At 40.0% G+C, this 23,440-nt stretch overlaps 3 protein-coding genes and 1 pseudogene across 3 annotated transcripts; all 4 read left to right on the top strand.

The window, feature by feature from the left end:
- The first annotated feature begins 5,220 nt into the window (after positions 1-5,220).
- LOC115431842 (lysophosphatidic acid receptor 6-like) lies at positions 5,221-8,522 on the top strand. Its single transcript, XM_030152513.1, has 2 exons — positions 5,221-5,255; positions 6,778-8,522. The coding sequence occupies exons 1-2, from the start codon at positions 5,221-5,223 to the stop codon at positions 7,664-7,666; spliced, it is 924 nt and encodes a 307-aa protein (XP_030008373.1). The 3' UTR covers positions 7,667-8,522.
- A 1,825-nt stretch (positions 8,523-10,347) lies between these two features.
- On the top strand, positions 10,348-12,854 carry LOC115431923 (lysophosphatidic acid receptor 6-like). Its single transcript, XM_030152640.1, has one exon. The coding sequence runs from the start codon at positions 10,414-10,416 to the stop codon at positions 11,281-11,283; it is 870 nt and encodes a 289-aa protein (XP_030008500.1). The 5' UTR covers positions 10,348-10,413; the 3' UTR covers positions 11,284-12,854.
- Positions 12,855-14,918: 2,064 nt separating this feature from the next.
- LOC115431859 (lysophosphatidic acid receptor 6-like) lies at positions 14,919-16,774 on the top strand. Its single transcript, XM_030152533.1, has one exon. The coding sequence runs from the start codon at positions 14,982-14,984 to the stop codon at positions 15,849-15,851; it is 870 nt and encodes a 289-aa protein (XP_030008393.1). The 5' UTR covers positions 14,919-14,981; the 3' UTR covers positions 15,852-16,774.
- A 1,894-nt stretch (positions 16,775-18,668) lies between these two features.
- On the top strand, positions 18,669-21,004 carry LOC115431860 (lysophosphatidic acid receptor 6-like; annotated as a pseudogene).
- The last annotated feature ends 2,436 nt before the right edge of the window (positions 21,005-23,440 follow it).

The raw sequence follows: 23,440 nt of genomic DNA, 5'->3' as shown, positions 1-23,440 counted from the left end.
AAAAGTTGTTGCAGGGTACAGTCCAAAAAGCATATCAACTGGGAGTCTGGGTGACCTTCCATACAGCAGATAAAATGGAGAATAGCCAGTCACTTCACAGCGTGTGCAATTATATGCATATATCAGTTTGTTGATAGAGTCCTTCCAGCTTGACTTTTGTGTGTCAGTGAGTGTCTTTAGCATTTGTAACAGTGTCCTGTTCATACGCTCAACTTGACCATTCCCCATCGGGTGATAGGGTGTGGTTCTGGATCTGGTCATGCCACTAAGTTTCTGTAACTGACTGAACAACTGATTTTCAAATTCACCTCCTTGGTCATGGTGAATACGACAAGGGAAGCCAAATTTCAGGGCATAGTCATTGAATATCAAATTGGCAGCAGTTTTACCTGATTTTGAAGTGGTGGCGTAGGCCTGCGCAAAGCGTGTGAAGTGATCAACAATCACTAAGATGTATTCGTATCCACCCTTGCATTTGTCAAGATGGAGAAAGTCTATACAAATGAGTTCAAAAGGCTGCGTTGATATGTTGTTTGTCAACGGGGCTCTTGTTTCATGATGGGGCTTTTTCTGTTTGACACACGAACATACTTTAGTCACATAATGTTCAATGTCAGACTGTATATATGGCCAAAAGAAGCGATCTCTTATCAGGGACACTGTGCGGTCAACACCTTGATGACCCATATTATTGTGCAGTTCTTCAAAAACCATCTGTTTAGATTATTCTGGCAGGACTAGCTGTTTGCGGGTAGAAGTGACTCTGTACGGGATGCCATCTCTATCAAGCAGTTTATCCCATTCTCAAAATAAACATTTTGTTTTTGGGCTGAATGTTCTTAACTCTTTAGTTGGTGGTTTGGAGTCACACATTTTACACTGTAATACAGGATTTATAACAGGGTCAGATTTTTGTGCTTCCATTAACTGTTCTCTCGGAATGGCTTTGAGTGATGCTTCGGCGGATGCTTCTAGTACTGTGACTGACATAGCTGCTGCTGTCGACGTCCACGTACCAGGGGTCTCTTGCTGGACCTCTACAGCCTGTATGGCAGCGGCAATGGCGTCTGGTGGCAGCTCCTCAGAACACTCTCTCATTAATGTCTCTACATCAAGGGGCATTCTTGATAATGCATCAGCATCGCTGTTTTCTTTTCCTGGTTTGTACTTAATAGTGAAGTGGAAATCAGCAAGCTCTGCAACCCATCTGGAAGTTGTTGCATTCAATTTGGCAGTTGACAAAATGTATGTTAGCGGGTTGTTATCACTGTACACAGTAAATGTTGGGGCGTAATACAAATAGTCTCTGAATTTGTCTGTGATAGCCCACTTCAAAGCTAAAAACTCTAGCTTGCCTGCGTGGAAGTGGTAGTTCTTTTCAGCTGCTGTTAATGTACGCGAGCCATAAGCAATAACTCGCAGTTTACCGTCTTGTCTTTGGTACAGCACTGCACCTAGTCCTTTGTGTGAAGCGTCAGTGTGTACAATGAATGGCTGTGTAAAATCTGGAAATCCAAGCACTGGTGGATGGAGCAAACAGTCTATTAGGTCATCCAGTGCACTTTGATGCTTGCTAGTCCACTCTATTTGTTTTGTTGAGGGCACAACTTGACTCACTTTCTTTGATTTTATTCTTGTCCCTTTTTTGGTGTGAGGGTTCTCAGCATCTTTGTCTGTTTGTAACAGTTCATACAGAGAGCTTCCTTTCTGGAAAAGTCCTTTATGTATTGTCTGTAGTATGAAAGAAGGCCTAACATTTTCCTGAGCTGGCCAACATTTTGTGGTCTGATATCTTTAAGTGCTCTGACTGCTTCAAAATCTGCAGGATCAACTCTACTGCCCTCTGCTGACACTATTCTGCCTAGGTAGCGCACTTCAGGTTTAAATATGTCACACTTAGTGGGCTTAAGTTTTATGCCAAAGTCTCTCAAGCGTTGGAGTACTTTTCTAACATCCTCCACATGGTCTTTGAATGTCTTGCTGTAGACCAATGTGTCGTCCAGGTAAGGGATGCAGATGTTGTCGCGCAGTCCCTCCAAGCACTCTTCCATACAGCGTTGAAAGGCTGCAGGGGCATTCATTAGTCCAAAGGGGATTCGTATCCATTCATACAAACCCCAGGGGGTCACGAAGGCGGTGAGTACACGACTTTCCTCTGACATGAACCCCTGGTGGTATGCTTTCCCCTGGTCTAAAAGGGAAAACCAGGAGTTGCCACCTAAGCTGTCCATAATGTCCTGGACACGAGGTATGGGCTGGCGGTCAGGATGGGTCTTTCTGTTTAAGTCTCTGTAATCTATGCACAATCTCAACGTACCATCCTTTTTTCTAACGCACACAACTGGTGAGGAGTATGATGAAGTTGATTTTCTAACTCAGCCTTGAGCTATTAGATCATGCAAGTAACTTTTCATCTCCTGATAAAGTGGGCGTGGCACTGACATATATGTACGTTTAACTGGTTCGTTGTCTTTAAGTGAAATTGTCATTTTCAGCTTTTCTATGCAGCCTATGTCATTATCTGTTGTAGAGAAAGACTGACATTCTTCTCTGAGCATTTGTTTGACTACTTCTCTCTGCTCTTCATCAAGGTGGCTGAGATCTACAGGTGGGTCCCATTTTTCACTGGAACTACATGGGACTTGTGTGCTTATGTGGTTAACAGTAGCTGCAGGTGTGGCTTTCTCAAATATCTGAGCAGGTAACACAGCTGTTATAGTCTGAACTGTACCAACTACTGTACGACCTAAAAGGACAATATCATGGTCAGTTGGATTGGAAACATCTATAGTTATGACTGGTACAGAACCCCTTTTAATCTTAACCAAAGTGTCAAAAAACTCTAGGTTATCTGGCCATTGAGGATTTAAACGTGGCTCAAATAACATGGTCATGTCCTGTTTAAATGGCTGTGTGGCTATGCGGCACGCTACTTGCATGTGACTTCGCTTAGGTACAGTAATACAGTTTTTCTTTGTTTTGACTTCAAACTCATCTACTGTGTCTGTACTTACAGCCTGTATAAAAGCTTTCACCTTGTGTCTTTTAAGGCTGGGGAATGCTTTTCTAACTGTTGTATTGGTTTGCTTTTTCAGTTTTATTCAAGATGTATTCAATGACATTATAACCTATAATGGGATGTGACAGGTGCTGACCTTTCATCACCAGCATAGGAATGATCAGTTGCTCAGTTTCATCAGGTTTGGAAACAAGTTGGAAAGTTGTCTCAATCCATCCGAGGTAAGGCATGTTGGTCCCATTTGCTGCAGTTAGGGTCAGCTGCGAAGGTGAGTCCATCATCTCTTTAACATCTCTTAGCTGTGTGTGCGGCAAATAGTCCTCTTTCCATTTCTCATCAACGATTGATACTTGCGAGCCTGAATCCCACAAGGCCTGGAGTCTGTGACCACCCAGATGACACTCAACAAGACACTGCCTGCCCACTAGTGAGGTGACTCTGTGTGGGGTGTTTACCTGGGCTGATGGCAGTGGTGCATGGACAGTCTCATTTTTACTTTTATTCTTTAGCTCAGTGCATTGTTTCTTATGTTCAGTCCAGTGTTGTTTCTGACATGCTCTTGTGCAGTAAAGTGTCTTTTTACAAGCTGAACATTGTCTCAGAGTCTTATCTGGATTCATTTTTTTTACAATTTGCACACTGTTGGGACATGTCTGTGATGGTTAACACTCGTCCCTCAGTGGTAACCATTGCCTGTTTAAATGTCTGTCATTTGGTGGTTTGTTACCTCTTACTTTACATCCAGCCTGGAAATGTTCTCCGCTCCCGCAGAGGTAGCAGTGTGTGCAACGCTCGTTGGCTCCAGTTTGCTGGCAGACGTGGCATCTCCTCTCACGATGAGCTGGGCGACCGGAGTAGTATTGCACCGGATAGTGAGGGGGCGGTGGTCTTTGATGAGGGGTCTGGTAGCCATAATACTGCTGCTGCTGGCCCCTTTCCTGCTGCATGACTGGTGGCTGGGCATGCAGTTGCAGACTGGACACTGGCTGCTGTAACTTCTCTTTGATCTGAGCTATCTCTGCACTGAGACCTTTAAGGGATGCTACACCTGTCTTAAGCTCTGCTAGCTCAGTTAACAGTTCAGGTGGTATTTTAGCCTTTACTTCTTTACTGTATTCTTTGCAGGTGATGTATTTTCTGACTGAACTGCGCTCACACTTGTAGCAGACCGTGAGGCTAAACACCTTTTCTTACTCCTTTCTGTCTCATTAGCGCAAGCTATGTTTAATCTTTCTAAAAGGAGTTCATCAGGGGTCTCAGAGTCTAACAAGAGGGGCTGCATATCTATTCTGACACTGTCACACTGCAAGCCTGTGAGTATAGTGTGCAAAGACATACGCTGGACTAGAGCTGGATCATATTTAAACCCTGATTCTGATTCTTGGGATGCAAAAAGGACTTTTTGCTTTAAGTCTAGAACTCTCATAAGGAAGCTTTGGGCAGTCTCTTTAGGTTGCTGTACCTCTGAAGCAAGTTGCTTGTAGAGCTCAGTGGCACTCTTCTCCTGAAAATGAGAGCGTAGGATGCGGCGTAGCGTGGGGAGGGTAAGATGGGCCTTTCCTTCCAAGTAGCTGCGTAGCTGTAGACCTGGTAAGATGGCTCTGATGACAGCATCTACAATGTCAAGCTCTGAGTAACCTCTGCTTAGTCCATTTTCAATCTGGTGAGCTAGACTGGAAAATGTCAGTTTATCTTTTTGGCCTGGTTCGCCAATTTGGCCTGATATCTTGAAGTCTTTCTGCCAATAAGGGCTTGCTTGCTGGTGCACATTTGACATATGCAGGTTACTCATACGATGGTTAGGTAACTGATGTGGAGCACTAGGCACAGTGCTGTTGGGTGCATTCACTGTCTCTGTTGTCAGTTGTGTTACAGTTCTTGGTTCATCTGTGTGCCCTTGATTGTCTTGTTTATTCACATTTTGTTCAGGTGTTACAGTTTCACCATCAGTGCCTTTTACTATGGAAGTTATTTTGTCTTTAAGTGACAACAGTTCAGCCATTCCTTCATCCTCTAATTCTAATATTTCTTCTCTTTCAAGATAGTTCAAAATGTGTGTCAGCAATGATAAACGTGTTTTTACACTCACATTTATTTTGTCTGATATGCTGAGAAAGTCACAAATTGTCACAAAGTCTTCTTTGCACAGGGTGTGCATTTCACCCACAATTGATTCTCGTAGTTCTTCTGATGTTGACATGATGGCAGCAGACAGAAGGAACTTCTGCAGACACAGGTGACACTGGGCTGGGTGGTCTTTGCAGTCCCTGACGATCTCAGTCTGGCCTCAGGAAACGTATGCTCTGCCACAGCCGCCAGTACTCCTTGAACAGCAATGTTGTCCTCACTGTAGTCTACCTGAGTTGTATTGGGGGGATTTAGCTGGCTTGGACTACGATGCACAGACTATGGACACCGGACATCTAAGCAGCAATCCCAGCGGTGCCTCCAAATGTTGCACCCCTGAAAACAGGGGAGATAGAATCACACGAGTGATTTAGCGTTGTTTTCCTCAATGTGCACTTTAATGCAATGCCAATAGTGACATATAACAAATAAAATTATGGTTACGTAATACAAAATCAAAACTTATGTAGCTTTAGCCTTATATATTAGCGCCACAAACGTGTTCGGACATAAGATGGCGGCGTGCACTCATGACACACTGCATGACAACGTTCAGCTACAGTTAACAACAATAAAACTTATTTTAGCATTGCCAAAACTATAACAAACACAGTTTTATGCTTCAGTAAAGTACATTTCACATTATAATCACAGTTGACCACAATTACCTGAAAACAGGGGAGATAGAATCACACGAGTGATTTAGCGTTGTTTTCCTCAATGTGCACTTTAATGCAATGAGGAGAAACGGCGCGAGCCCTCTAGAGGTGAATAAAGACACAACTAATCAACCCCAGATCGTTTCAGGCATGCTAAGTGGATCAGATTACCTCATCTGAAATGGCAAAGATATTATTATAACATGAACATTTTAACTAAATTCCTATTGTTTTAAGACTTATGTGAATTAATATGAATTAATATTTATTGCAAACATTTTAGCTATTTTACTGTTTTTACATCTTAATCTTGTAATAGACTGAATCGCTGCAATCCTTTATAAGGCACATAATGTTACTACAACCTGTCACATTCTAACACATTTGTAGTCAATGAAATGTCAACGCAACCGTACATATTTAACCATTTAATTTTCGTAATTTTAGGGGAAGCCAGGCTTCCCTTGCAGTCTGTGAGAAATCGCCACTGCTACAGTACCTCCAACCACCACCGGACATTCATACACCAGTGTGAGTAGCAGCACTGGAGGGTGAAGTGTCTTGCCAAAGGACGCAACAGCACAGGACTAGGAAGGAGCTAGTTTCGAATCGCCAACCCTTCAGTTATTGAACGACCCACTCTACCTCCTGAGCCACGACCACACTGACATAAATTACACATGCGAGTTTGAATGGGGGAAACTTTTTTGTCATGGCAGACTTACGTAAAAAAACTTTGAAAGTTACTGTAAAATGTGACAAAGAAGAACATAATAGCCAAAGCTTTATATATAGACAGAAAATATACTGCTGATGTTTCAGATGAATACATTTACCGCACACTGACCACATTTCCATCCACCCTCACATATTTGTGACATTTTACCCTCTGATGAGTTCACACAGATAAAATCACAGGGAGGAAATGTGCTGTTTGCCTGAATGTGGTTAGTAGTGCTCTTCCTGACTTAGACTTTTGCATCATTTGAACATGAATAACACAGTGGAAGATAGTCCTGAGCCACAGCTGGCATATGCTGTGATCTTTGGCTGTATTATGGTTCTGGGTTTACCTCTCAACGCTGTGTCACTATGGATCCTTCTTCGGCGCCACAGCCTCAAATCACCCAACGTTGTGTTCATGATCAACCTGGCTGTGTCAGACCTGCTGCTCATCATCTCCCTGCCGTTGAGGATCTACTCCTATGCCACGGGTACCTGGCCCTTTGATTCTCTGACATGTATCAGTGTTAAAATGCTTTTCCGAATCAACATCCGCGCCAGCTCCATCTTCATCAGCTTCCTCAGTGTGGACCGACTGTTGGCTGTTGTTTATCCACTGAGGTCTCGCCATGTGCGGACGGCTTCCAACGCCATGAAAGCTGCTGCTCTGGCTTGGCTGATTTTAATAATTATGAAGATCCCAGGAGCGGTTGAGTATTCTAAACATTTAAACAAAGACCATGAATCTTTTTGTTTTCAACATCACAGTCATCTGCAGCATCATCCCATGAGCAGAAGCTTCAGAGGAGAAACTATTTTTCAGCTTGTGCTTCTGGTGACCCTCCTGACAGTAAATATTGTGTCCACTTTTCTGGTGTCTTGGACTCTATACAAGCATTTCAGTGACTGTGAACGTGTCAACAACAAGGTGAATGTTTTACTGATTTATGTCATGAATCTGATAATGTTCACTGTATGTTTTTTGCCTGTGACAATTGGTTTATTTATCAGTGGTGAACATACATATTTATTGTGTCTTGCTACTGCCAACTGTTGCCTCGATCCTCTGTTGTATTACTTTTCTTTGGATGGCTTCTGGAAGAAAAAAGAGGATGTAAATCTGGGACAAGAACTTTAGACAAGAGGTGTCAAACCTTCTCAGTTTTTCCCTTTTTTAACTTTTTCCCAACATACATAACATCATCTCCAAAGCAAAGTAGACGTGGTAGTTGTTTGTTTACCTGCTTCACTAGTTTCAGCTACTTCCTGTAGCCTTGGTCAGAAGCGCCACATGATGTTGCTGTGACATGGCTTATAGGCTGTTCAGGAGGACTGGCCAGACACCAGACAGCAATTGTAAGTTTCAGGAGATGGGAAAAGCTGGATTTGATGATACAGATGTGTGTCATTCCTGTTTAAGATGCAACCGCTTTGTGTCCAGAAGGACTGCCGGCACTTTCAGGAGGAATGAAGAATCTCATCTGTTGCATTGATCATGTGTCTTAACTAGTCTGTAGCATAACCAGAGACTGAAGTTTTACAAAGCCAGTAACTGTACATGTGCAGAATGATCATCCTTTTATTCATTTTCTTTCTTTCTTTCTTTCTTTCTGGGGGACTAATTTAACAGTTTGCAAAATCTTTGTTTTCCTGCCACTGATATATGACATGCGACATGAAGTTACAATTCATTTGACCTTTGACCACCAAAATCACTTCACTTCATCCTTGACCACAGTTGAATGTTTGTTTCAGATGTGAGGGAATCTGCAAATGTGTCTCTAAGATATCATACCTCAGGGATGTATTTTCAGTTACTTTGACCTTTGGCTCAAAGAAGTTAGCAGACATTGCATTTCACTCCAATGTGCAGCAGGTGCATCTAAAACTTCTAAAAATGAATAAATAAATACAGTGGTGTGCAAAAATATTAGAACATTTGTGAAATCTTAAGAAACTGGTGGTTTATTTTTTTCCCAGAACCTGAATTTCACTTTTTTTGCCATTGCAAAAGGTAAAGGCAAAGGTACAGAGAACATTTCACCTACAAATTTATCAGTACAGTCCTTTTTTTCACATTTTACTCTAATATTTAGTGTGGCCCCCCCTTGGCAACAATCACAGCAGCGCATCTTTCTGGCATTGTGCCGATGTATTTTACGAGAGTTTCAACCCCAATGTCATTCCACGCTCTCAGAAGCTCATTCCAGAGAGTTTCCTTTGATTGTTGCCAAAGGAGGACACACTAAATATTAGAGTAAAATGTAAAAAAAGGACTGGACTGATAAATTTGTAGGTGAAATATTCTCAGTACCTTTACCTTTACCTTTTGCAATGGCAAAAAAGTGAAATTCAGGTTCTGGGAAAAAAAATAAACCACCACTTTCTTAAGATTTGACAAGTGTTCTAATATTTTTGCACACCACTGTAAATAATTAAATAACAATTAGCAACTATAGTCACTGTTGATGAGGTATTCTCGGTGACTGCTAGCTCTTTATTCTTGTGTTTCTGACAAGTGTTGCAACATTCTGTCAAAGAAGTAAACAGATATTGCATTTTATTCCAATGTGCAGCAGATGTATCTAAAACTTCCAAAAATAAATAAATAAATACATGCATAAATAACAATTAGCAACTCTAGTCTTTGTTGATGAGGTGACCACAACATCTGGCCAAGAATCAGTCCACATACTCCTGCATTAAACATGCAATGTGATCTACATTTAAGTATTTTTACATATTAAAAGCATATGATGCTAACAGGCAAGTTGTTTTCTCCTGGTTTTAATCTTTATGCTAACCTAAGCTAGACACGGTTAGCATTCATTATGGCTCTCAACACTGTACAAAAAATAAAATAAGATCATCCCTCAAAGTGCTCAACTATTCCTTCAGTCTGTAGAGGATGTTAATAATCATTGTATATTCAATGGGACTAATCGTTTGGGATTTTGCATGCTCCTTAAAATTAAACCACTACTGCGTTGCTAAGAAAACAAATGATTTGACTTGGTTATTTTTCATGTAGCTTTTGTTTGCTTCATCTAATAAAACCAGTGTGTCAGTTCTATGTCACGTGTCATAAAGCCACTTAAGTCTTATCTTAATTTTCCTTTCACATGATGAACAGACAGGCAAGGAAGCTTTCAATTGGTACATATTTCACAAGTCACCACAGCTGGTTTTGTGTGTTATGTTGTGTTCAAAAAGGAAAGAAATTGCTTGTGGCACTCAAAAACACGTCATTAAATGAGTACTTGGAATAGTAACAGGTGAAATAACTAAATTACAGAAGCTAGCAACAAAACACAGTAATACAGTTAATTTTTGACCCATTTTGTGCATTTAGGGAGGTTTCTATAGTTTGTACATTAAAGGGTTAATCACACATTGATCAAATCTACATTTCCTGCAACACTGACAACCTTATCAGTACAGACAGATGAGAGCAGAGAGAGGTAAAATGCAGTTTGTTTGAATGCAGTAAATAACGCATTCATATGACATAAATTACAGGTGCAGGATGGAATGGGAACACCTTTTTGTCATAGCAGACTTGGAAAAAAAACAACCACAAAAGAAACTTTACAAGCCACTGTAAAATGTGACCGTGTTTCGCTGTTTGTATTTGTTAACTATCTGTATGTTTTGAAGAACATGATAGCCAAAGTGTTATAAACACACTGAGAAATCATACTGCTGATGTTTCAGATGAATGCATTTACTGCACACTAACCACATTTCCATCCACCCCCTCACACATTTGTGACACTTTACCGTCTAAAGAGTTCACACAGATAAAAGCACAGAGAGGAAATGTGGTGTTTGTCTGAATGCAGTTGATAAAGCTCACTTTGACTTAGACTTTTGCATCATTTGAACATGAATAACACAGTGGAGGATAGTCCTGAGCCACAGCTGGCATATGCTGTGATCTTTGGCTGTATTATGGTTCTGGGTTTACCTCTCAACGCTGTGTCACTATGGATCCTTCTTCGGCGCCACAGCCTCAAATCACCCAACGTTGTGTTCATGATCAACCTGGCTGTGTCAGACCTGCTGCTCATCATCGCCCTGCCGTTGAGGATCTACTCCCATGCCACGGGTACCTGGACCTTTAATCCGGTGGTATGCAAAATTGCTAATTTACTTTTGTACATGAACATCCGCACCAGCTCCATCTTCATCACCTTCCTCAGTGTGGACCGACTGTTGGCTGTTGTTTATCCACTGAGGTCTCGCCGTGTGCGGACGGCTTCCAACGCCATGAAAGCTGCTGCTCTGGCTTGGCTGACTGTTCTACTGATAAATATCACTGCAGTTGTAAACCTTTCAAGAGATTCCAATAAATACACTGAGTCTTTTTGTTTTATACGTGGCCCCGATAAGCAGGATCTTCCCCTGATCGAGCTCATCCCACACATAGCTATTTTTCAGCTTGTGCTTCTGGTGACCCTCCTGACAGTCAATGTTGTGTCCACTTTTCTGGTGTCTTGGACTCTACACAAACATCTCAGTGACTGTGTACGGGTCAACAACAAGGTGAACGTTTTGCTGCTTTATGTCATGAATCTGATGATATTCACTGTATGTTTTTTGCCTTGGACCGTTGGTTTATTTATCAGTGGCCTACATACATATTTATTGTGTCTTGCTACTGCCAACTGTTGCCTCGATCCTCTGTTGTATTACTTTTCTTTGGATGCCTTCTGGAAGAAAAAAGAGGATGTAAATCTGGGACAAGAACTTTAGACACGAGGTGTCAAACCTTCTCAGTTTTACCTTTTTGAACTTTTCCCAACATACATAACATCATCTCCAAAGCAAAGTAGACGGGGTAGTTGTTTGTTTACCTGCTTTACTAGTTTCAGCTACTTCCTGTAGCCTTGGTCAGAAGCACCACATGATGTTGCTGTGACGTGTCTTATAGGCTGTTCAGGAGGACTGGCCAGACACCAGACAGCAATTGTAAGTTTCAGGAGATGGGAAAAGCTGGATTTGATGATACAGATGTGTGTCATTCCTGTTTAAGATGCAACCGCTTTGTGTCCAGAAGGACTGCCGGCACTTTCAGGAGGAATGAAGAATCTCATCTGTTGCATTGTTCATGTGTCTTAACTAGTCTGTAGCATAACCAGAGACTGAAGTTTTACAAAGCCAGTAACTGTACATGTGCAGAATGATCATCCTTTTATTCATTTTCTTTCTTTCTTTCTTTCTTTCTTTCTTTCTTTCTTTCTTTCTTCCTGGGGAACTAATTGAACACTATGCAAAATGTTTGTTTTCCTGCCATTGATATAATTTGCAAATCAGCCCATTAACACAACTAGCTTAGCTTAGCACAAAAAATGGTAGTTGAGGTGAAAGTCAATCTTCCTTTGTCTAAGGATAAAAAAAAATACCATAAGTTCAATTATGTGTCCAGATCCTGACATCGCTATCTGTTTATGTCATTCTCTCAGTTACAAGCAGTGAAAGCCAAATTGCATGTGTTATGTGAGGTGACTATGATGTTGACTTTGGCCTCCAAAACCGAATCAGATCTTGAAGTGCAAGTGAATTTCTGTGCCAGATGAAGATGCTCCCTCAAAATGTATCTGAGATTTTGTATTCATAAGAATGGACAGACATGAAGTCACAACTCATTTGACCTTTGACCACCAAAATCATTTCACTTCATTCTTGACCATAGTTGAATGTTTGTTTCAGATGTGAGGGAATCCACAAATGTGTCTCTAAGATATCATACCTCAGGGATGTATTTTCAGTTACTTTAACCTTTGGGTCTTTATACTTGTGTTGTGTTTCTGATAAATGTTGCAACATTCTGTCAAAGAAGTTAGCAGATATTGCATTTCATTCCAATGTGCAGCAGATACATCTAAAACTTCTAAAAAATAAATAAATAAATAAATAAATACATGCATAAATAACAATTAGCAACTCTAGTCATTGTTGATGAGGTGACCACAATATTTGGCCAAGAAACAGTCCACATACTCCTGCATTAAACATGCAATGTGATCTACATTTAAGTATTTTTACAGATTAAAAGCATGTGATGCTAACAGGCAAGTTGTTTTCTCCTAGTTTTAATCTTCATGCTAACCTAAGCGAGACATGATTAGCATTCCTTATGGCTCTCAACACTGTACAAAAAATAAAATAAGATCATCCCTCAAAGTGCTCAACTGTTCCTTCAGTCTGTAGAGGATGTTAATAATCATTTTATATTTAATGGGACTAATTGTTTGTGATTTTGCATGCTCCTTAAAATTAAACCACTACTGCATTGCTAAGAAAAATGATTTGACTTGGTTATTTTTCATGTAGCTTTTGTTTGCTTCATCTAATAAAACCAGTGTGTCAGTTCTATGTGTCATGTGTCATAAAGCCACTTAAATCTTATCTTAATTTTCCTTTCACATGATGAACAGTTAGGCAAGGAAGCTTTCAATTGGTGCATATTTGACAAGTCACCATAGCTGGTTTTGTGTGTTATGCTGTGTTCAAAAAAGAAAGAAATTGCTTTTTGCACTCAAAAACACTTCATTAAATGAGTACTTGGAATAATAACAGGTGAAATAACTAAATCACAGAAGCTAGTAACAAAACACAGTCATACAGTTAATTTTTGACCCATTTTGTGCATTTTGGAGGTTTCTATAGTTTGTGCATTAAAGGGTTAATCACACATTGATCAAAGCTAAATTTCCTGTAACATTGACAACCTTATCAATACATACAGGTGAGAGCAGAGAGAGGTAAAATGCAGTTTGTTTGAATGCAGTAAATAACGCATTCATATGACATAAAAAGGGGCGTAGAATTGCATAGAGACACTAGGGACACGTCCCTACCAATATCCAGCCACTACTGACTTGTCCATAGTGTTTAGTCAATGATTATGGCACACAAGGGGTTAATAGTCAGTTTCTGCTAGAAGTCCCGCTTCTAACCTAATTATCATTCTTCGATTGGCTTTGTGGTTTTGCTATTGTACATGTGATTGGCCGTCCCTGCTGTTACTCCATCTTCTTGTAAAGCTACAGTTACCCACTCGTTGGACAGGAAAGGGAAAAAAAAATGTTGGGCCGGACAGGAGGCAGTTCGTATCTCCAATAGCTTAGCGTAAGTTGTCACCATGTTTGGATTTGTTCTGCCTGGGTCACATCAGCTAGACTGATTTGAATATCAGAGGTGACATTTACATTTGTACATGTGTCTGTTTGCCTGCATGCGTGCATGCGTATGCGTGTCCGTGCGTGCAGGGCCAGTTCGTGGCATAGGCTGATACCTGATAACATGATAATTTCTCGTTAATTATCTTAAAAATAAAGAAATGAGAGGAAAAAACAAAACAACCCCCCCTGTAATTTCTCAGGTGAGCTCTCCCAGACCGGTGCTCACTGTGTGTGTGAGTGACAGAGAGGAGCTGAATGACAGTCAGACAGGTGTTAAACTACGCATCCAGGTAAAGGATGGAGAATTATCACCATGAAAAGGCCTTCCAAGGCCTTAGCTGCACAGTTTAGAAGAGGAGAGAAGAGGAGGCAGAAAAGTAATCCAATTATAGAGGGATGGAACCTTTTACAATGATAAAAAATGTTTTATGTTACTAGCTACAGCTAGCTGAACTGAAGTGAAGCAAAGATGGCTAATATTGGAACTTGTAGATGATTAAGATATGAGATATCTGCTAAGGTGTGTGGTTTACTGCTGTTGAACTGGGTTATATTTGTTTCTATGTGTTTTACTGTTGGCTGCTTTGTGCATCTCCTCTCATACTTCATGTATCTCCTCTTCGTGCCCTCCCATATGAATGTGTGTGTGTGTTTCTGTGCATGTGTGTGTTTTTTAAGGCGGGGGGGGGGCACCAAATTCATTGCTCACCTAGGGTGCCAAAATGGCTAAAACCGACTGACTATGATTGTTTGCTTGTTTGATCAGCTCTACATGACATGAAATTATGATCGCAAATGAAAAAAAAACATCAACTTTCAGGAGTGCTGCCTTGGAGCACTTTTGTGTCCCCACCAATGTCAGAATCAAACCTACTCCCTTGGACATAAATTACAAGTGCAGGCTGGAATGGGAACACCTTTTTGTCATAGCAGACTTGAAAAAAAAAAAAAAAACAAAACAAAAACTTTACAAGCCACTGTAAAATGTGACCAAGTGTTTCACTGTTTGTATTTGTTAACTATCTGTATGTTTCAAAGAACATGATAGCCAAGTTTTATAAACACACTGAGAAATCATACTGCTGATGTTTAAGATTAATATATTTACTGCACACTGACCACATTTCCATCTACCCTCCTCACACATTTTTGACATTTTACCTTCTGATGAGTTCTCACAGATAACAGCACAGACAGGAAATGTGGTGTTTGTCTGAATGCAGTTGATAAAGCTCACTTTGACTTAGACTTTTGCATCATTTGAACATGAATAACACAGTGGAAGATAGTCCTGAGCCACAGCTGGCATATGCTGTGATCTTTGGCTGTATTATGGTTCTGGGTTTACCTCTCAACGGTGTGTCACTATGGATCCTTCTTCGGCGCCACAGCATCAAATCACCCAACGTTGTGTTCATGATCAACCTGGCTGTGTCAGACCTGCTGCTCATCATCGCCCTGCCGTTGAGGATCTACTCCTATGCTACGGGTACCTGGACCTTTAATACGGTGGCATGCAAAAGTGCTAAGTTACTTTTTTACATGAACATCCGCACCAGCTCCATCTTCATCACCTTCCTCAGTGTGGACCGACTGTTGGCTGTTGTTTATCCACTGAGGTCTCGCCATGTTCGGACGGCTTCCAACGCCATGAAAGCTGCTGCTCTGGCTTGGCTGACTATTCTACCGATAAACATCATTGAGGTTGTAAACCCTTCAAGAGGTTCCAACAAATATAATGAATCTTTTTGTTTTGAACGTCACCCCGATCAGCAGGATCTTCCCCTGATCAAGATCTTACCTCAAGCAGCTATTTTTCAGCTTGTGCTTCTGGTGACCCTCCTGACAGTCAATATTGTGTCCACTTTTCTGGTGTCGTGGACTCTACACAAACATCTCAGTGACTGTGCTCGTGTCAACAACAAGGTGAACGTTTTGCTGCTTTATGTCATGAATCTGATGATATTCACTGTATGTTTTTTGCCTGTGACAGTTGGTTTATTTATCAGTGGCCAACATAAATATTTACTGAGTCTTGCTACTGCCAACTGTTGCCTCGATCCTCTGTTGTATTACTTTTCCTTGGATGCCTTCTGGAAGAAAAAAGAGGATGTAAATCTGGGACAAGAACTTTAGACAAGAGGTGTCAAACCTTCTCAGTTTTTCCTTTTTTGACTTTTTCCCAACATACATAACATCATCTCCAAAGCAAAGTAGACGTGGTAGTTGTTTGTTTACCTGCTTTACTAGTTTCAGCTACTTCCTGTAGCCTTGGTCAGAAGTGCCACATGATGTTGCTGTGACATGTCTTATAGGCTGTTCAGGAGGACTGGCCAGACACCAGACAGCAATTGTAAGTTTCAGGAGATGGGAAAAGCTGGATTTGATGATACAGATGTGTGTCATTCCTGTTTAAGATGCAACCGCTTTGTGTCCAGAAAGACTGCCAGCACTTTCAGGAGGAATGAAGAATCTCATCTGTTGCATTGATCATGTGTCTTAACTAGTCTGTAGCATAACCAGAGACTGAAGTTTTACAAAGCCAGTAACTGTACATGTGCAGAATGATCATCCTTTTATTCATTTTCTTTCTTTCTTTCTTTCTTTCTTTCTTTCTGGGGGACTAATTTAACAGTTTGCAAAATCTTTGTTTTCCTGCCACTGATATATGACATGCAATATGAAGTTACAATTCATTTGACCTTTGACCACCAAAATCACTTCACTTCATCCTTGACCATAGTTGAATGTTTGTTTCAGATGTGAGGGAATCCGCAAATGTGTCTCTAAGATATCATAGCTTGGGGATGTATTTTCAGTTACTTTGACCTTTGGCTCTTTATACTTGTGTTATGTTTCTGACAAATGTTACAAAATTCTGTCAAAGAAGTTAGCAGACATTGCATTTCATTCCAATGTGCAGCAGATGCATCTAAAACTTCTAAAAATGAATAAATAAATACAGTGGTGTGCAAAAATATTACATTTGTCAAATCTTAAGAAACTGGTGGTTCATTTTTTTCCTAGAGCCTGAATTTCACTTTTTTTAACCACTGCAAAAGGCAAAGGTACAGAGAATATTTCACCTACAAATTTATCAGTCCAGTTCTTTTTTTTTTTTTTTTTTACATTTTACTCTAATATTTAGTGTGGCCCCCCCCCTTGGCAACAATCACAGCAGCGCATCTTTCTGGCATTGTGCCGATGTATTTTCTGAGAGTTTCAACCCCAATGTCATTCCACGCTCTCAGAAGCTCATTCCAGAGAGTTTCCTTAGAGTTTCCTTAGATTGTTGCCAAAGGAGGCCACACTAAATATTAGAGTAAAATGTAAACAAAGGACTGGACTGATAAATGTGTAGGTGAAATATTCTCAGTACCTTTGCCTTTACCTTTTGCAATGGCAAACAAGTGGATTTCAGGTTCTGGGAAAAAAATAAACCACCAGTTTCTTAAGATTTGACAAGTGTTCTAATATTTTTGCACACCACTGTAAAAAATTAAATAACAATTAGCAACTATAGTCACTGTTGATGAGGTATTTTCATTTATTACTAGCTCTTTACACTTGTGTTTCTGACAAGTGTTGCAACATTCTGTCAAAGAAGTAAGCAGATATTGCATTTCATTCCAATGTGCAGCAGATGCATCTAAAACTTCCAAAAATAAATAAATAAATACATGCATAAATAACAATTAGTAACTCTAGTTATTGTTGATGAGGTGACCACAACATTTGGCCCAGAAATAGTCCGCATACTCCTGCATTAAACATGCAATGTGATCTACATTTAAGTATTTTTACATATTAAAAGCATGTGATGCTAACAGGCAAGTTGTTTTCTCCTAGTTTTAATCTTCATGCTAACCTAAGCTAGACATGGTTAGCATTCCCTATGGCTCTCAACACTGTACAAAAAATAAAATAAGATCATCCCTCAAAGTGCTCAACTATTCCTTCAGTCCGTAGAGGATGTTAATAATCATTGTATATTCAATGGGACTAATCGTTTGGGATTTTGAATGCTCCTTAAAATTAAACCACTACTGCGTTGCTAAGAAAACAAATGATTTGACTTGGTTATTTTTCATGTAGCTTTTGTTTGCTTCATCTAATAAAACCAGTGTGTCAGTTCTATGTGTCATGTGTCATAAAGCCACTTAAGTCTTATCTTAATTTTCCTTTCACATGATGAACAGACAGGCAAGGAAGCTTTCAATTGGTACATATTTCACAAGTCACCACAGCTGGTTTTGTGTGTTATGTTGTGTTCAAAAAGGAAAGAAATTGCTTGTGGCACTCAAAAACACGTCATTAAATGAGTACTTGGAATAGTAACAGGTGAAATAACTAAATTACAGAAGCTAGCAACAAAACACAGTAATACAGTTAATTTTTGACCCATTTTGTGCATTTAGGGAGGTTTCTATAGTTTGTGCATTAAAGGGTTAATCACACATTGATCAAAGCTAAATTTACTGTAACACTGACAACCTTATCAGTACAGACAGATGAGAGCAGAGAGAGGTAAAATGCAGTTTGTTTGAATTCGGTAAATAACACATTCATATGACATAAATTACAAGTGCAGGATGGAATGGGAACACCTTTTTGTCAAAGCAAAAAAACAACAACAACAAAAAAAACTTTACAAGCCACTGTAAAATGTGACCGTGTTTCACTGTTTATATTTGTTAACTATCTGTATGTTTTGAAGAACATGATAGCCAAAGTTTTATAAGCACATTGAGAAATCATACTGCTGATGTTTCAGATGAATGCATTTACTGCACACTGACCACATTTCCATCCACCCCCTCACACATTTGTGGCATTTTACCTTCTAATGAGTTCACACAGATAACAGCACGGAGAGGAAATGTGGTGTTTGTCTGAATGCAGCTGTTAAAGCTCACTTTGACTTAGACTTCTGCATCATTTGAACATGAATAACACAGTGGAGGATAGTCCTGAGCCACAGCTGGCATATGCTGTGATCTTTGGCTGTATTATGGTTCTGGGTTTACCTCTCAACGCTGTGGCACTATGGATCCTTCTTCGGCGCCACAGCCTCAAATCACCCAACATTGTGTTCATGATCAACCTGGCTGTGTCAGACCTGCTGCTCATCATCTCCCTGCCGTTGAGGATCTACTCCCATGCCACGGGTACCTGGACCTTTAATCCGGTGGTATGCAAAATTGCTAATTTACTTTTGTACATGAACATCCGCACCAGCTCCATCTTCATCACCTTCCTCAGTGTGGACCGACTGTTGTTTATCCACTGAGGTCTCGCCGTGTGCGGACGGCTTCCAACGCCATGAAAGCTGCTGCTCTGGCTTGGCTGACTGTTCCACTGATAAATATCACTGCAGTTGTAAACCCTTCAAGAGATTCCAACAAATACAATGAATCTTTTTGTTTTATACGTGGCCCCGATAAGCAGGATCTTCCCCTGATCGAGCTCATCCCACAAATAGCTATTTTTCAGCTTGTGCTTCTGGTGACCCTCCTGACAGTCAATGTTGTGTCCACTTTTCTGGTGTCTTGGACTCTACACAAACATCTCAGTGACTGTGCACGGGTCAACAACAAGGTGAACGTTTTGCTGCTTTATGTCATGAATCTGATGATATTCACTGTATGTTTTTTGCCTTGGACAGTTGGTTTATTCATCAGTGGCCTACATACATATTTATTGTGTCTTGCTACTACCAACTGTTGCCTCGATCCTCTGTTGTATTACTTTTCTTTGGATGCCTTCTGGAAGAAAAAAGAGGATGTAAATCTGGGACAAGAACTTTAGACAAGAGGTGTCAAACCTTCTCAGTTTTACCTTTTTGAACTTTTTCCCAACAGACATAACATCATCTCCAAAGCAAAACAGACGTGGTAGTTGTTTGTTTACCTACTTCACTAGTTTCAGCTACTTCCTGTAGCCTTGGTCAGAAGCGCCACATGATGTTGCTGTGACATGGCTTATAGGCTGTTCAGGAGGACTGGCCAGACACCAGACAGCAATTGTAAGTTTCAGGAGATGGGAAAAGCTGGATTTGATGACACAGATGTGTGTCATTCCTGTTCAAGATGCAACCGCTTTGTGTCCAGAAGGACTGCCGGCATTTTCAGGAGGAATGAAGAATCTCATCTGTTGCATTGTTCATGTGTCTTAACTAGTCTGTAGCATAACCAGAGACTGAAGTTTTACAAAGCCAGTAACTGTACATGTGCAGAATGATCATCCTTTTATTCATTTTCTTTCTTTCTGGGGGACTAATTTAATGGGATGCAAAATGTTTGTTTTCCTGCCATTGATATAATTTGCACATCAGCCCATTAACACAACTAGCTTAGCTTAGCACAAAAAATGGTAGTTGAGGTGAAAGGCAATCTTCATTTGTCTAAGGATAAAAAAATAACATAAGTTCAATCATTTGTTTCCAGATCCTGACATCACTGTCTGTTTATGTCATTCTCTCAGTTACAAGCAGTGAAAGCCAAATTGCATGTGTTATGTGAGGTGACTATGATGTTGAGTTTGGCCTCCAAAACCGAATCAGATCTTGAAGTGCAAGTGAATTTCTGTGCCAGATGAAGATGCTCCCTCAAAGTGTATCTGAGATTTTGTATTCATAAGAATGGACAGACATGAAGTCACAACTCATTTGACCTTTGACCACCAAAATCATTTCACTTCATTCTTGACCACAGTTAAATGTTTGTTTCAGATGTGAGGGAATCTGCAAATGTGTCTCTGAGATATCATACCTCAGGGATTTATTTTCAGTTACTTTAACCTTTGGCTCTTTATACTTGTGTTGTGTTTCTGACAAATGTTGCAACATTCTGTCAAAGAAGTTAGCAGATACTGCATTTCATTCCAATGTGCAGCAGATGCATCTAAATCTTTCAAAAATAAATAAATAAATACATGCATAAATAACAATTAGCAACTCTAGTCATTGTTGATGAGGTGACCACAACATTTGGCCAAGAAACAGTCCACATACTCCTGCATTAAACATGCAATGTGATCTACATTTAAGTATTTTTGCATATTAAAAGTATGTGATGCTAACAGGCAAGTTTTTTTCTCCTAGTTTTAATCTTCATACTAACCTAAGCTAGACATGGTTAGCATTCCTTATGGCTGTCAACACTGTACAAAAAATAAAATAAGATCATCCCTCAAAGTGCTCAACTATTCCTTCAGTCTGAAGAGGATGTTAATCATTTTATATTTAATGGGATTAATCGTTTGTGATTTTGCATGCTCCTTAAAATTAAACCGCTACTGCATTACTGAGAAAAATGATTTGACTTGGTTATTTTTCATGTAGCTTTTGTTTGCTTCATCTAATAAAACCAGTGTGTCAATTTTATGTGTCATGTGTCATAAAGCCACTTAAGTCTTATCTTAATTTTCCTTTCACATGATGAACAGACAGGCAAGGAAGCTTTCAATTGGTGCATATTTCACAAGTCACCACAGCTGGTTTTGTGTGTTATGTTGTGTTCAAAAAGGAAAGAAATTGCTTGTGGCACTCAAAAACACGTCATTAAATGAGTACTTGGAATAGTAACGGGTGAAATAACTAAATTACAGAAGCTAGCAACAAAAGTTACAGTAATACAGTTAATTTTAGAACCATTTTGTGCATTTGAGGAGGTTTTGTATAATTTGTGCATTAAAGGGTTAATCACACATTGATCAAATCTACATTTCCTGCAACACTGACAACCTTATCAGTACAGACAGCTGAGAGCAGAGAGAGGTAAAATGCAGTTTGTTTGAATGCAGTAAATAACGCATTCATATGACATAAACAGGGGCGTAGAATTGCATAGAGACACTAGGGACACGTCCCTACCAATATCCAGCCACTACTGACTTGTCCCTACCAATACAACTGCTGTCCATAGTGTTTAGTCAATGATTATGGCACACAAGGGGTTAATAGTCGGTTTCTGCTAGAAGTCCCACCTCTAACCTAATTATCATTCTCTGATTGGCTCTGCGGTTTTGCTATTGTACATGTGATTGGCCATCCCCGCTGTTACTCCATCTACTTGTAAAGCTACAGTTACCCGCTAGTTGGACAGGACAAGGAAAAAAAAAGTTGGGCCGGACAGGTATGGAAGCAAATCTGTGTCATCAGATTTTGAATTATAAAAGAAGATTTGTAGCTGAAGAAAAGTTTTGAACACACGTAAAAAAAAAAAAAAAAAGAGGTTGTAAAAATAATTTTTGCAAGTGTAGACCATATTTGTATCATTGGGAATGTTCTGTTCACATGTATAACTAAATCTGATAGAGGCACAACTCTGCCATCCTCAGGTGCAACGCTGAAGTTATGAGTTTCAAAACTGAAGTTACGAATCTGAAGTTACGGATCACCAAATACAAGTTACGAATTACGAGTTTTGGCCTTGTTCTGATGTCCGAGCAAATAACCAATCAGAGCGTTATTCACTGACCTGCCAATCAACATTACCCCACCTATATGCAAATTTCCACCCAATCAAATAGTAGCGGCAAATTTCCCGCACACACTTGAATATCAAATATGAACTCGGCGGCACTAAGGTACCGAGAAAAAGGGGGCGTTCCCGAGTATCGTATAGTTTACAAAAAGGGCTCGAACTCGTCCATTCAATCCCCTCAGTTCAACAAGCACGACACCAACACTATAACCATTAGCCTAGGACAACATTTAGAGCCTAAAAATAAGATCATCTAGGCCTATTACTGATCAATCACAGCCTCGTTGGTTATATTATTTCCTTTATATTTCTCATCACAATCTTATGGAACCCGGGAAGGGACATGAAGAAAAAAAATGTATTGCGTCATAACACAATACTTTTGGAATGGAACTGTAGATGATTAAGATATGAGATATCTGCTAAGGTGTGTTTTACTGCTGTTGAACTGGTTTATATATGTTTCTATGTGATTTATATACGTTTGTATGTGGTTTACTACTGGTTGGCTGGTTTAGAAATGTTTCTATGTGATTAACTGTTGGCTGCTTTGTGCATCTCCTCTCATGCTTCATGTATCTCCTCTTCGTGCCCCCCCCCCCCCCATATGAATGTGTGTGTGTGCATGTGTGTGTTTTTTAAGCGGGGGGGGGCACCAAATTCATCGCTCACCTAGGGTGCCAAAATGGCTACAACCGACTGACTATGATTGTTTACTTGTTTGATCAGCTCTACATGACATGAAATTATGATCGCAAATGAAAAAAAACATCAACTTTCAGGAGTGCTGCCTTGGAGCACTTTTGTGTCCCCACCAATGTCAGAATCAAACCTACTCCCTTGGACATAAATTACAAGTGCAGGATGGAATGGGAGCACCTTTTTGTCATAGCAGACTTGGGAAAAAAAAACCAAAACAAAAAAAAAACTTTACAAGCCACTGTAAAATGTGACCAAGTGTTTCACTATTTGTATTTGTTAACTATCTGTATGTTTTGAAGAACATGATAGCCAAAGTTTTATGAACACACTGAGAAATCATACTGCTGATGTTTAAGATTAATATATTTACTGCACACTGACCACATTTCCATCTACCCTCCTCACACATTTGTGGCATTTTACATTCTAATGAGTTCACACAGATAACAGCACAGACAGGAAATGTGGTGTTTGTCTGAATGCAGTTGATAAAGCTCACTTTGACTTAGACTTCTGCATCATTCGAAACATGAATAA

Source organism: Sphaeramia orbicularis, chromosome 13 (assembly GCF_902148855.1).
Source record: "Sphaeramia orbicularis chromosome 13, fSphaOr1.1, whole genome shotgun sequence".
In the NCBI taxonomy this organism is placed as follows: domain Eukaryota; kingdom Metazoa; phylum Chordata; class Actinopteri; order Kurtiformes; family Apogonidae; genus Sphaeramia; species Sphaeramia orbicularis.
This window is presented reverse-complemented; position numbering and strand designations above follow the sequence as displayed.